At 37.0% G+C, this 14,611-nt stretch overlaps 1 protein-coding gene across 6 annotated transcripts in view; it reads right to left on the bottom strand.

Moving 5' to 3' along the window:
* The window catches only part of RABGAP1L (RAB GTPase activating protein 1 like), a 726,671-nt gene that overhangs the window by 633,014 nt on the left and 79,046 nt on the right, over positions 1-14,611 (bottom strand). For all 6 annotated transcript variants that reach the window (XM_042229119.1, XM_027975891.2, XM_060396625.1 and 3 more), the window contains 2 exons: positions 7,407-7,617; positions 2,295-2,469 (listed from right to left, as the gene is read on the bottom strand). In XM_042229119.1, the coding sequence (XP_042085053.1) occupies positions 2,295-2,469; positions 7,407-7,617 (386 nt within the window). The remainder of the gene's footprint in view (positions 1-2,294; positions 2,470-7,406; positions 7,618-14,611) is intronic.

The raw sequence follows: 14,611 nt of genomic DNA, 5'->3' as shown, positions 1-14,611 counted from the left end.
AACTGAAAGGTAAAAATCTACATTTACTTTTTATAATAAAGTAACAGGAAAGCTGTTACTGAAAAATATGTGGGTCTTCAGAATCATATACTTCCTCTGAAAACCAGCTTTATTATCTATTCTCTTAGACTTGGGATACGGAAATGGTAACCAATTTATTACCCAAACCAGAACACTTTTGAGAATAAAATGGAGGCTTTAATAATATACTTAGACAACAGGCATAATCTATAACTGCTCCAGGCAAAGAGAAGTGTAAGATCACTAGTCTGTTATGGAGATGTTATGAGTATCAAGTAAGTATTTAACACAGTGCCTGGCATAAGCCCTATGTCTATACTGGGTTATTTGTATTTAGAAATGATCGCTCATAATAAAACTGAATGATGACTGTCAAGTATTTTTTCTCCAAACAATTTTACCATCAATGTCCCAGAATGTAACTCTTTGAAAAATTTACTCAAAAAAAACTAAATACAGGAACATCACTTTTCTCACAATCTACATGTACCAAATACCCTCTCTAGAAATATACTATTTAATACTATACCCAAAATAGGCCGAGAATCCCCCCCCCCATTTTATCCACTGCTTACCCACTATTAAAGCTCTTAAGATGACAAATAACCCCCCACATAAACAAGTGGATGCTATAATCCAAAAAGAGAGTTTCATACCATCACAGTTATAAAAAATGCTTGCAACCAGGTGCCTTTCAATTTCCTTCCACAGCAGTGATTCTGCCTCTCCAAGAAGCAGGTTCTCCAATTCTTCAAAGTTCATTTTTTTAATTGTTGAGTGCCAATTATCCAGAATCCACACAGGAATGTTAAATGATGGTTGCCAACATGAAATGCCGGGATTCTACCATCTGCTTCCCCACCTCTGTAGTGGAGTTGTAAGGATCAGAAATAGACCCCCTAATTCACAAATACACAAACATTCTTTCAACATATTTATATTCACTGTCTCCTATGTATCAGACACACTTGTACTCATTCACTCTATCATACACTTTGCCAAGCAGTCAGTACATGTATGTATGTATACACACTGGTATATGTATTGATATATGTATCTCTATTTATATATATATTTATATATACACACGTTTATATATATTTATATACATGCAACATACACACATGGATAAAACAGAATTATTTTAGATAAATTTAGAACTACCTAAAACAAAACAAATCTGAACTCCTTACATGGGCACAGTTCTGACAGAGAACTTCTATGTCTGTACATGTTTGTTTCAGTGTAAATAAAATTGATCACCAGGGCATAACAAGTGACATACTGCTCATGGTTAGTATCAGACACACAGAAATATACATTTCTATGAGTTCCCATGTTGTGGCCAGAAATAAACTCTCAGAACTCCTGTTAATAAAATGGTTTATTTACGTTTCACAGTAAAGAGAAAACAGAGTAACTGCTGCTTTTAGCATTTTCTGCTGACAATTTATATTTCCAAAAGCAAACACACCTGAGATTTGTCCATCCAAACCCACTTATTAATGCCTCTAAAAGTTACTGTATAATTACCAAAGTTCTAAAAGTGCAACTTATTTTTAATTTGAGAAGAATTCAACAGATACCAAAAAGAAAGCAATTTCCCCATGTATATATGTAACAGCCATTTGACTCTGAGTCTAAAAATAAACTAACATTTAACCATTAGTGTGAGGAACTTACTGGCATCTTCAAACAGTTCTGCTGAATAGGAGCATCTGCATTTACAATTAAAACAGTTTTATAGAACAAAAGCCAGCCTCTGAACAAATGCACATAGTAAATGATCACAAGTGAAAACCACAGAGATCTACAACACAATCTCAGTGCAACGTCTAAGTGGAAGGCTCAGTAGAGAAACAGGTATTGTTATAGACATCTTTTAAAGTCACAGAGAACAACCAACTTGGGCAAAACAATAAAAGAGGGGCAAAAATACTCTTCCCTTCTAAGCCTGAGTAATTACCACCATGGTGGGATGGGAGGACAGCTGATCAAGTGGGATTTTTCTGTTACATATGTTAAACTGAGAGTACCACTTCAGAGCACAGAGTAACCAGATTTAAATTTCCATATTTCATTCTATGCCATCACAAATATTAACTTTCTATTTAGAAAGATACTCCAAACTTATTATGTAACATGGTATTTGGTCACACATACTAAATTATTTGACAGTGAAATCAAATAGTTGATTTGATTTCAACTATTGTTGACTCAAATCAAATACTGAGTCATCTCAATAGCAAATTGCTACAAAATATCACACTTACTGCTTCTCTAATTTCACAGGAGAAGACATGTATCTGGAATTCTTCAGAACCATGGGAACTCTCTGTAAACGCAAAGCAACTGCTCTCTGTCGTCCCGTCGTGGCCACGCGCACAGAACAGTACCTTATAGATCGGAAAGGATGCTATCTCCACATGGTTGGACTGGTCTATGATTCTGCAAAACAGTTATGAGAGATGAGATTAAACATTAACTAGCAAAGAGCAAAGGCAGTTTTATTAGGCCAGTAACAGACAATTATATTAAAATCACAAAAATAAACTGGTACTAATAATAACCCAAGAAAACAAATTGTCTTCATATTTTTATTATATACACACACACACACACAAATCATTTATCTTCTTTTCATAATTACGTCACTTTTGTGTCCTATGATCCAATTCACTTCATCTCAAAGCCAAGGATACACTGCCTAGTAAAATTAATGTCACCCATCCCTAAATACTACACTTCTTCTGTTATAGCAAAAGAAACACCCAGAAAAAAAACAGAACAAACCATCCCTGGAGAGCTCATTTCTATTTATTTATTTTTCCTATTACAACATCATGATTTATTAAAGCACAGAATTCTGTACAACAAAGGGCCTTAACAGTTGTCTATTCTCAGCCAAACTTCTCTATAAGTTAGCTTTCCTTAATAAAAAACATGTTATACTTTAAATTAGTAATTTAACTGATGAGGAAGTTACCATAATACCTATTTTAACATTGAACAAATCTAACCACCTATTGGACATTAATGTAAAATCCTGACATAGAATTTGATTTAAAACTTCTCAAAATAAATTCATTAAAATAGGTTCCCTGTGAAAATATGTAAGAATGAAAGCTAGTATAATAGCAGGTATAGTCTTTACATTTTATTAACCATAAAAGATACTTTTCTAAAGAGTCTAATAGAGACATTAACTGTGCAAAAGCTGATGAGATTTACAGTCTTAAATACAAGCACCAACACAGAAAGGATATTGTGTCAGTTCAGTTCAGTTCAGTCACTCAGTCATGTCCGACTCTTTGCAATCCCATGAATCGCAGCATGCCAGGCCTCCCTGTCTATCACCAACTCCTGGAGTTCACTCAGACTCACGTCCATCGAGTCAGTGATGCCATCCAGCCATCTCATTCTCTGTCGTCCCCCTCTCCTCCTGCCCCCAATCCCTCCCAGCATCAGAGTCTTTTCCAATGAGTCAACTCTTCTCATGAGGTGGACAAAGTATTGGAGTTTCAGCTTTAGCATCAGTCCTTCCAATGAACACCCAGGACTGATCTCCTTTAGAATGGACTGGTTCCATCTCCTTGCAGTCCAAGGGACTCTCAAGAATCTTCTCCAACACCACAGATCAAAAGCGTCAATTCTTCGGCACTCAGCTTTCTTCACAGTCCAACTTTCATATTCATACATTACCACTGGAAAAACCACAGCCTTGACTAGATGGACCTTTGTTGGCAAAGTAATGTCTCTGCTTTTGAATATGCTATCTAGGTTGGTGATAACTTTCCTTCAAAGGAGTAAGCGTCTTAATTTCATGGCTGCAATCACCATCTGCAGTGATTTTGGAGGCCCCCAAAATAAAGTCTGACACTGTTTCCACTGTTTCCCCATCTATTTCCCATGAAGTGATGGGACCAGATGCCATGATGTTAGTTTTCTGAATGGTGAGCTTTAAGCCAACTTTTTCACTCTCCTCTTTCACTTTCATCAAGAGGCTTTTTAGTTCCTCTTCACTTCTACCCTAAGGGTGTTGTCATCTGCATATCTAAAAGTCCATTAATTCTACACTTAAGAGGATCATTTCTTTATGTAAACACAATCTCATTTATGAATTACACATGATATGTAGTTTAGGATCCATCTACATTATGCTTGTAACTGTATGCTGCTGCTGCTGCTGCTGCTGCTGCTGCTGCTGCTGCCAAGTCGCTTCAGTCGTGTCCGACTCTGTGCGACCCCGTGGACTGCAGCCTACCAGGCTCCTCCGGCCATGGGATTTTTCAGGCAAGAGTACTGGAGTGGGTTGCCATTGCCTTCTCCTTCATTTCTATTTAAAGCAATACCTGTCTGTTTATCTAAGTCCCAGGTCATTCATTGTTCAACAAAGACCTCTCTTACCCTAAAAAAGGTCAGAGTGGTTCCAAAGATGAACTTAATGAAATTTAAGAGGTAAAAGGAATTTGTGGAATTTTTCAAATATTTCTCTCACTTTCCCTGTATAAATCCTAAGGTTTTGCATTGATCCAAAACCTCAAGACTACTTCAGGATCTCAAGTGGTGAAACTAAGGGGTACCCATTAGGAACAGAGAGGCAAATCAAAACACTTAAATCTTTGTTAAGGCATGTTTGGCACTGTGAAATTCAACAGGTAACAGTGAAAGGCATTTTGACAGTTATAAGAGATATTATACAAACAGTCCATCTACAAAACCCTTTCCTGAAAAATCAATGCATTTTTACCAAAATCTTGTAAATCTGTATTGCTTTTATTTTGGTACTTAGTGCTTTTCCCACATTTTAAACTTCAGAGAATGAGGCAAATCAGAAAGGTTTTGAAAAAGACATAAATCAGCCTTCAGAGAATAGTATAGGCCAATACTTTGGCCACCTGATGTAAAGAAGTGACTCATTTGAAAAGACCCTGATGCTGGGAATGATTGAAGGTGGGAAGAGAAGGGGACAACAGAGGATGAGATGGTTGGATGACATCACTGACTCGACAGACATGAGTTTGAGTAAACTCTGGGAATTGGAGATGGACAGGGAAGCCTGGTGTACTGCAGTCCATGAGGTGGCAAAGAGTCAGACACGACTGAGTGACTGAACTGAAGATACATTTAACCTAATTTCCTAGACTTGGTTCATTTATGGATTCATTCAGCAAATATTTACTAAAAACCTGCTGTGGACCAAAACTGCTCCAGGCAATGAAGCTGCAGCAGGAAGAAATACCAATAACCTGCTTCCATGGAACTGACATTCTAGCAAGGAAGAGAAACAATAAACAAAAAAATAAATTTGTAATATCAAGGCAAAGAAAAGTACTTTGAAGGGAAAAAGGCCCAGTGAAAACAAAGAAGGATGGTTATGATAAGATCAAAAGAGGTTTATTTTGATAGTTTGACAGTTTCTTACAAAACTAACCATACTGTATGACCTAGCAATTACATTCCTTGGTATTATTCAAATGAGTTAAAACCCTGCACACAGATGTTTAAAGAAGCTCTATCCATAATCACCAAAACATGGATGCAATCACAATATTCTTTCATAGGCCAATGGATAAACAAATTGTGGTATACCCAGACAATAGCACGTAATTCAGCACTAAAAAGAAATGAGCTACCAAGCCACAAAAATTCATGTAAGAAAGTTAAATGTCTAATATTAAGTAAAAGAGGCCAATCTGAAAAGGCTATTTATTACATGATTTCAACTATATAATTTACCGGAAAATGCAAAAGCTATGGGTAACAGTAAAAAGATTAGCGGTTGTCAGGGGCTGTAGGAAGGGACAGCTGAACTGGCAGAAGGCAGGATTTTTCAAGACAGTGAAAGTACTCTACATGATACTCTAATGCTGGATACATCTCATTATATATTTGTCCAAACTCACAGCATGTACACCACCAAGAGGGAACCCTAAGGTAAACTTTCTAAGGTAGACTTTCTAAAACATGTCAGTGTAGTTCCATCAACTGTAACAGATGTACCACATGGAAGAGGATGTTGATGGTGAGGGAAGTGTGTGTTTGGGGAAGGTGGGGGTGCCTATCTGGGATATGAGCAGTCTCTGTACTTTCTGCTCAATTTTGCTGTGAACCTAAAATCACTCTCAAAAGTAAACCCTATTAAGAAAAACAGGGAGAAAAAAAAAGACTTCTTTCAATAAAAGGTTTCTTGAGGTGAAACTGGACAGAAGTGAAAGAGTCACTGGAAAACCAAGGAAAGCTTGTCTTGGGCAAAGTAAAGAGACCACACAAAAGCCCCATGGGAGGACTCCTGACTGATAGGTCCTACGGCAGGATTCATGACTACCTTTGAGAAAGGACAAAGAGGCTACTATGACAGGAAGAGAGCAAATGAATGAAGTACATGTAGTGACAGAAGCGAGAGAACAGAGAGGGTGGGAGAGACGATCAGGTCAAAGCAGATCATAAGGGGCAGACATGGTAAGAAAGAACTTCAAAAATAATCACAAGTGTGACTGGAGGACACTGATAGGCTAAATGTAGGAAAATAACAGTATCTGATTTACATTTAAAGAAATTCAAGGTCCAACATAAAGCTGACTCACTTCGCTGTTCAGCAAAAACAAACACAACATTGCAAAGCAATTATACTCTAGTAAAAATAATAAATAAAGGGTTAGTTGTTCAGTCCTGTCCAACTGTTTTGCAACCCCATGGACTGGCCTGTCAGGCTTCTCTGTCTGTGGAACTCTCTAGGCAAGAATACTGGAGTGGGCAGCCATTCCTTTCTCCAGGGGATATCTTTCCAACCTAGCGATCAAACGTGACTCTCCTGCATTGCAGGCAGATTCTTTACTGTCTGAGCCAGAAGGGAAGCCCAAATAAAATAAATGGGTTGTATTTACATATCCACAGAGCACAACATGCTACATATGCTGGCCGTAATTCTCTCCAACTAATAATGTGATGAATTCATTCCAGATACTATGCAAAACAAATAAATATAGCCAGGCCAAAAAAAAGAAATTCAAGATTCAGATAATATTAAAAATTACTCCAGCAAAGCATATGAGAAAAAGCCATTTAGCTTCTTTCTAGTTTGATGTAAAGAGCTTAAAATCTAGGGAACAGTCATTTTCTGAATCACTGTTAAATGACAAGGTAAAACACAAATCGTAGATATTTTTAGTTACAGGTGCATTTAGTATTCCAAGCAAATTTTACAAATGCCCCAAGCAAATAATGAATACAGTCTAAACCTAAACATGTTTGCCTTGCACAGCTACAGAGTAAAAGTGAAGTCAAAGTAAGTCCATGGCCTCGTTCATGATAAAATATTATCACCACTATCCAAAAAAAACTTCATACGTGTCTAAGGGCGGTAAAAAAAGATTACAGCTTACCTCACAGAACCTTCTGGAACATTTGGCACATACAGAGTAACGGGAAAGGGGTGCTGACTGGAAGATTTCATAGTTGCCATTGCCCGTAAAGCTTCCACTTCATTACGTGGGGAAGAGACCTTCATACATCCTAAATAGGTCAGTTTGTTAAATAAAACACTATCCTCTTCAGGTATTTCACTTGGAGAAGATGGTCTGGGTGTAGAAATTTCTGAGGAAAGAAAAAAAGAAACACCCAAAAGTTAATGTAAAACTTCCCAGTATAATTTCACCTACTGTCCAAAAACAAATGAAAAAATTGCAAATAAAATTTAGGTCTCCAACTGACAAAGAATTAATCTCCAAAATATACAAGCAGTTCGTGTAGCTCAATACAAGAAAAACAAACAACCCAATCAAACAGTGGGCAAAAGACCTAAACAGACATTTCTCCAAAGAAGACATACAGATGGCTAATTAACTCATGAAAAGATGCTCCACATCACTCATTATTAGAGAAATGCAAATCAAAACCACAGTGAGGTATCATCTCATGCTAGCCAGAATGGCCATCATCAAAAAATCTGCAAACAATAAATGCTGGAGAGAGTGTGGAGAAAAGGGTGAGAATGGTACAGCCACTATGGAGAATAATGTGGAAATTCCTTAAAAAAAAACTGGGAATAGAACTGCCATACGACCTAGCAATCCCACTGCTGGGCATACACACCAAGGAAACCAGAACTGAAAGAGACAGATGTACCCCAGTGTTCGTTGCAGCACTGTTTACGATAGTTAGGACATGGAAGTAATCTAGATGTCTATCAGCAGACAAATGGATAAGGAAGTTGTGATACATATACACAAAGGGATATTACTTAGCTATAAAAAAAGAACACATTTGAGTCAGTTCTAAGGAGGTGGATGAAATTGGAGCCTATTATATAGACTGAAATAAGTCAGAAAGAGAAATATAAATACTGTATATTAACACAGATATATGGAATTTAGAAAGACAGTAACCACCCTATATGCAAGGCAGCAAAAGAGACACAGATGTAAAGAACAGACTTTTGGATTCTATGGGAGAATGCAGGAGTGGGATGATTTCAGAGAATAGCATTGAAAACATGTATATTACCATATGTAAAACAGATGACCAGTACAAGTTTGATGCATGAAGCAGAGCACTCAAAGCCAGTGCTCTGGGACAACCCAGAGGGATAAGTGGGGAGGGAGATGGGAGGGGTGTTCAGGATAGGGGACACATGTGCACCAGTGGCTGATTAATGTCAATGTATGGCAAAAACCATCACAAAACTGTAAAGTAACTGTACTCCAATTAAAACAAATTAATTCAGTTCAGTTCACTTCAGTCACTCAGTCATGTCCGACTCTTTACAACCCCATGAACTGCAACATTTCAGGCCTCCCTGTCCATCACAAACTCCTGGAGTCCACCCAAATCCATGTTCATTGAGTCGGTGATGCCATCCAACTATCTCATCCTGTCGTCCCTTTCTCCTCCTGCCTTCAATCTTTCCAAGCATCAGGATCTTTTCAAATGAGTCAGCTCTTCACATCAGGTGGCCAAAGTACTGGACTTTCATCTTCAACATCAGTCCTACCAATGAACACCCAGGACTGATTTCCTTTAGGATGGACTGGTTGATCTCCTTGCAGTCCAAAGGACTCTCAAGAGTCTTCTCCAACACCACAGTTCAAAAGCATCAATTCTTCGGCACTCAGCTTTCTTTATAGTCCAACTCTCACGTCCATACATGACCACTGGAAAACCCATAGCCTTGACTAGACAGACCTTTGTTGACAGAGTAATTTTGCTGCTTTTGAATATGCTGTCTACTATCTAGGTTGGTCATAACTTTCCTTCCAAGTAGAAACCATCTTTTCATTTCATGGCTGCAATCACCATCTGCAGTGATTTTGCAACCCCAAAAAATAAAGTCAGCCACTGTTTCCCCATCTATTTGCCATGAACTGATGGGATCAGATGCTGTGATCTTAGTTTTCTGAATGTTGAGCTTTAAGCCAACTTTTTCACTCTCCTCTTTCACTTTCATCAAGAGGCTCTTTAGTTCTTCACATTCCGCCATAAGGATGGTATCATCTGCATATCTGAGGTTATTGATATTTCTCCCAGCAATCTTGATTTCAGCTTGTGCTTCTTCCAGCCCAGAGTTTCTCATGATGTACTCTGCATATAAATTAAATAAGCAGGGTGACAATATACAGCCTTGACATACTCCTTTTTCTATTTGGAGTCAGTCTGTTGTTCCATGTACAGTTCTAACTGTTGCTTCCTGACCTGCATATAGGTTTCTCAAGAGGCAGGTCAGGTGGTCTGGTATTCCCATCTCTTTCAGAATTTTCCACAGTTTATTGTGATCCACACAGTCAAAGGCTTTGGCATAGTCAATAAAGCAGAAATAGATGTTTTTCTGGAACTCTCTTGCTTTTTCAATGATCCAGTGAATGTTTTCAAATTTTAAAAAATTTAGGTCTCTCTGTGTTCTCATTTATTTTAATGTTTATTCTACCTTATGAGTTCTGGAATTGGCCATTTTGTACTTCAGATCTCTCAAAGTATTATCTTACTTATCTATAACTTGTTTAAAGGAAAGGGAAAAAAGTCTAAACTTAGTATTTTAAAAAGTCAAAAATACAGAGTTCAAATGATATAAAACATTGAGAAGAAAAAACTATACTAAAGACAGTGTAAATATGCCAAAAAATAATGAAAATGACATCAAATTTATTAAGCAGCCTAATATCCTAAGCAAAAATCAACAATGGTTAAGATATTCCATCTCACATTAGTATCAACAAAAGTCAAACTCCTTATTTTGTTCCATCCTGGCTTGCTGGCTTCTACAAAAGTATCCCAATGAAAATTTTTTCCTCAAAGTAATTATTTTTATGAATTATCCTATGACTGCTCCCCCATTTCTTTTTTTAAAAAATCCACTTTAATTCTAGCAGAGCATGCACGTAGCAAAGTCCCAACTGTGGTTAGAGAGCATTCATCTGCATATATCAGGTAGTATGAGGCTTCCCCTCCACACTCTCCCCATCCGCACCTAAAAACCCCATTCAGCTAGTCTCCAACTCTTCCTGTTATCCATGCTGTACAATATTAAGCATGCCTGTTTCACCCAAACTAGATCCTTGTGGCATGCTCTAATTCTCATTAGCAGGATTATACTTACAGGATATTAATATATAATTCACAAAAGCCATTCTAAACCTCCCCACTCCAGCTTTCAATAAATCATGCACCCTTCACCACTTTTTTTTTCTTTTCAAAAACTAAAGCCATTCAAAATGAAGTATTTCATCTACCATGTTCTTCAATCACTGAAGCATGTTTCTCCCTGCTTTGAATCAGTTCAGTGTACTTTATTTCAAAAGAGACAAAAAACTACAAATACAATATAAAAAAAAGAAAAAACTACAAATACACTTTAAGACTGAATGTTAATATGTTATGTGCGTGTGTGCACAGAATGAATTTTGTTAACCGAGCAAGTACTTATGCAAAAACAATTACATGCGAGAGCCACTGGTAAAACCAGGCTTCATTGACTGATGAACATGGTATATGAAGTAGTTCAAATGGTCTAACTTATGTGTAACTGGAGTCCTACACAAGAGGGAAGGTGTGGGAAAAGCTTTCTAACGAAATAAATATTTTATAAAATCTGTGTAATGCACAGGTTCATGAAACTCTGTATACTCCAAATAAAAAGCAATACATAAATGGATGCAAAAACGACAGATGGCAAAATCAGTAGAGAAGACCTCTTAAAATAACTATTATAAGTATGGTAGAAGAATTAAAGAAAAACACCTAACAAAAGGAGGAGAAAAATTGAAGACAGAAAAAAAAGAACCAAAAGAAATTCTAGAGCCAAAAAATCCAAGAGCTGAAATGAAGGATTCTCCTGGTGAATATAACTAATTCTAATTTGCCTAAGAAAACAAGAATGTTAAAGAAGCTCCTTATATTATCAAGAACATAAGAAGAATGTTAAAGAAAAATGAAACTAGAGGGAAACTGAAGAGCACCAAAAGTCATAAATACGACTTTTTCCTTACTGTTTAACTTCTTTAAAATACAACAGACTGCTGGTTATATCCATGTGGAAATCCTATAAGTTAGTATGCCTAAAATTGAATTCATTAGATGTCTACTCAACTATTCATATCTTGAATAACTCTTAAATTCATCCTACTTTTCTTTGGCTCATTACCCAAATTACTAAAGCAGTAACTTTCAGTTCTTCTTTTCTCCAATTTATTACCTACACTTCAGCCACCAAGATTTCCATAAAGATGAAAGAAAGAGAGAGGAAGGAAGGAAAGGAGGGAGAGAGGAAATAAATTAGATATACCATGCAAACAGATACACCACGTAAACACTAATTGCAAGAAAACCAGAATGGGTATATTAGTACCAGATAAATCAGACTTCAAAACAATCAACAGTAACAGGAGAAAAACAGACCTTTCACAATAACAAAAGGGTCAATTTATAAGAAAAACGTAATTTAAAAAGTGGCTATGACCCTAATACCAGAGCTTCAAAATACCTGAAGAAAAAACTAGCAGAACTGAAGACCCTCAAACTGAGCCAGTCAAGCCAAAGTAACAAGTCTATTACAGCTTCTATCTATTAACTGAAAACAGTGGGCAGAATATAAAAAGTAACTACCTTAGGACTGTTTTTGTTTTGCTTCGTTTTTTAAAAAGCAAATAACAACAGACAAATTGGATAGAGAAGTCAAAACCTGAAGGACTACCAGTATAGTACTGAATTTCCTTTTATATTTTTTCATCCTTTATATCTCATATTTGATCTAAGGGCAGCCCAAGTTGCAGAACTGTGCAGTGAGCAACAAAACTTCGAGAGAAATCCAATCTATCTGGTAAAAAAAAAAAAAAAAAAAACAGAAAAAGGAGTCCTTGTAAACCACAGAGTGTTTGGGGAGTTATAACATTTCTCTCTCTCTCTCTCTCTCCTCTCCCAGTTCTCAGAGCTGCAGCAGTGTGGGGGCGGGGGGGGGGGGGGGGCTGGTACTACTGGGGGAGACAATGGAGCATCTACAATTCCAGGGAGAAGAAAAGAAACCTGAAAAGAAACCTCTCAGTAGGTAAAACACCCAAGCAAGGGGCAAGGCTCTTGTGGTTCAAAAAAGAAAAAGGAAGCCTCTGCTATTTTTTTTCTTTCTTTCTCTCACCACTCTGTCATGAAGTTAACTCTAGTCATACAAGACCACATAACAGCACAAAGCAACAAAAACTCTAAGTAAGAAACCCATCTTTCTACTTAGGGGAAGAAGGAAAATGGGCCCTAAGAAGCCAAAGAGTATGGGGGGAACCGTGAGGAGGAGAGTTGGAGTAGGCAATCCCCTAATTCTGGTTTGAACTAACATAAGTCTTGGGGTTTACCACCATGCTATACATGTGTGGAACAGACCAAAGAAGCATAGCAAAGGTTTTAGAACTGACTGACTTTGGAGCCAGAAAGCAAGACAGAACTTGCAGTCTGGATGCAACCAACTGGACTGCCTGCTAAAATAAAATCAACATTCTTCAGAGGATTTTACCCGGAAACACAATCTCAATGTAAGAATCAGAAAGTCTGGAAAAAAATTCAATTACTTAACAACAACAACAACAAAAATCAAACAAAGGTGACCACCTGTCAAGGGAAAAAAGCAGTTAACAGATACCAATACCCAAAAGATGCAGTTGCTGGAAGCATCAGAAAAAGACTCTAAAACTGGTTTTATAACCATGCTCTGTGGCATAAAGGTGACAAAATTCCGAATGAATGAAAATATTGAAATCTGCAGCTGAGGAACAGAATATGTAAAAAGAACAAGGTAAACTTAAAACCAGAGAGAGAGAATATCTAAAATTAAAAATTCACTGGATGGGCTCAAAAGAAAGGAGGTAACAGGACTAAGAGCCAGTAAACTGGAGCGCAGATCAACAGAAATTTTCTAAACTAAAGAAGAGAGAAACAAGATTTGGAAACAATGAAAAGTCTTAGGAATTGTAGGAAAATGTAACACTTTTGCTGTCTTAGAGGAAAAGACTATGCATTAAAAAAAACTTCCAAATTTCATAAAAGATGCAAATTTACAGATTCAAAAATCTCAATAAACATCAATAAAGATAAATCCAAAGAAAATCATACCCATATAATCAAACTGCTGGAAAATGAAAATATTAAAAGTAGACAGAAAAAAAAATAAAAGTAGACAGAGAAAAACAGTATGTTACAAATAAGGGAACAACAAATGATTCAAATGACTGCAGATTTCTCATCAGAAACTATGGAGAAGACAGCAGAACAACATCTTCACAGTACTCAAGGAAAACAACCATTCAAAGAATACTGACTGCTCCACAGAATTCCAGGGGTTAGGTACGTCAATGGAGAGAAAGGGCCTACACCCTGCCCACGGCCCATTTTAAGCAGATATGTTATAACTATCGGGCTCAGACTTAAAATTGTGTATAATTTTATTTTGAGGGTCAAGATTTCCAGAACTATTGATGATGACAAACATTTTATTTGGTACTCACTTTGTGCCACACATTTTATTAATACAAAATACTTTCTATGGATGATACGGATGGTATCATTTAAGCTTCTAAATCCCTATGAAATGGTTTCTATTTTATCTCTATTTTACAGATGAGATAACTTACCATTAGAGAAGTGGAATAACTTGCCCAAGCCACAAACACAGCCTGGATTCAAACCCAGGTCTGAGCTCCAAACATGTCTTAATCGCTAAAAGAGGTCTAAAATAGAATGAATTAGAAGCAAAATGAAGTATATTCTGCTCTTAATTAGAGAGAGTATCAGCTCTTCAAGGGAAAGAATTGTTCCATCCTCTTTCTAATCCCAGTACTTGTAACAGTCTCTAAAAGACTAAACACTCAATAATACACCAAACAAACCAATCGGTAAACAAATGAAATTTTTTAGAGTTAGTGATCCTTTCAGCAACCAAGTAATGGCAAACACACATCTCTGGACACCACCTGGATCCTATTCTATCCACAACTAAATGTATCATAACTGCAGCCTTCATGACGAGTAGAAGTCCTCGGTTAAGGAGGCAAACAGTAAAATATTTTTTAGCAAGCCAATACTTTTAGATCTAGTAAAATCACACACCACTGCAATA

Source organism: Ovis aries, chromosome 12, assembly GCF_016772045.2.
Source record: "Ovis aries strain OAR_USU_Benz2616 breed Rambouillet chromosome 12, ARS-UI_Ramb_v3.0, whole genome shotgun sequence".
Taxonomy (NCBI): domain Eukaryota; kingdom Metazoa; phylum Chordata; class Mammalia; order Artiodactyla; family Bovidae; genus Ovis; species Ovis aries.
Note: the sequence above shows the minus strand (reverse complement) of the source record. Positions and strands in the feature narration are given on the sequence as shown.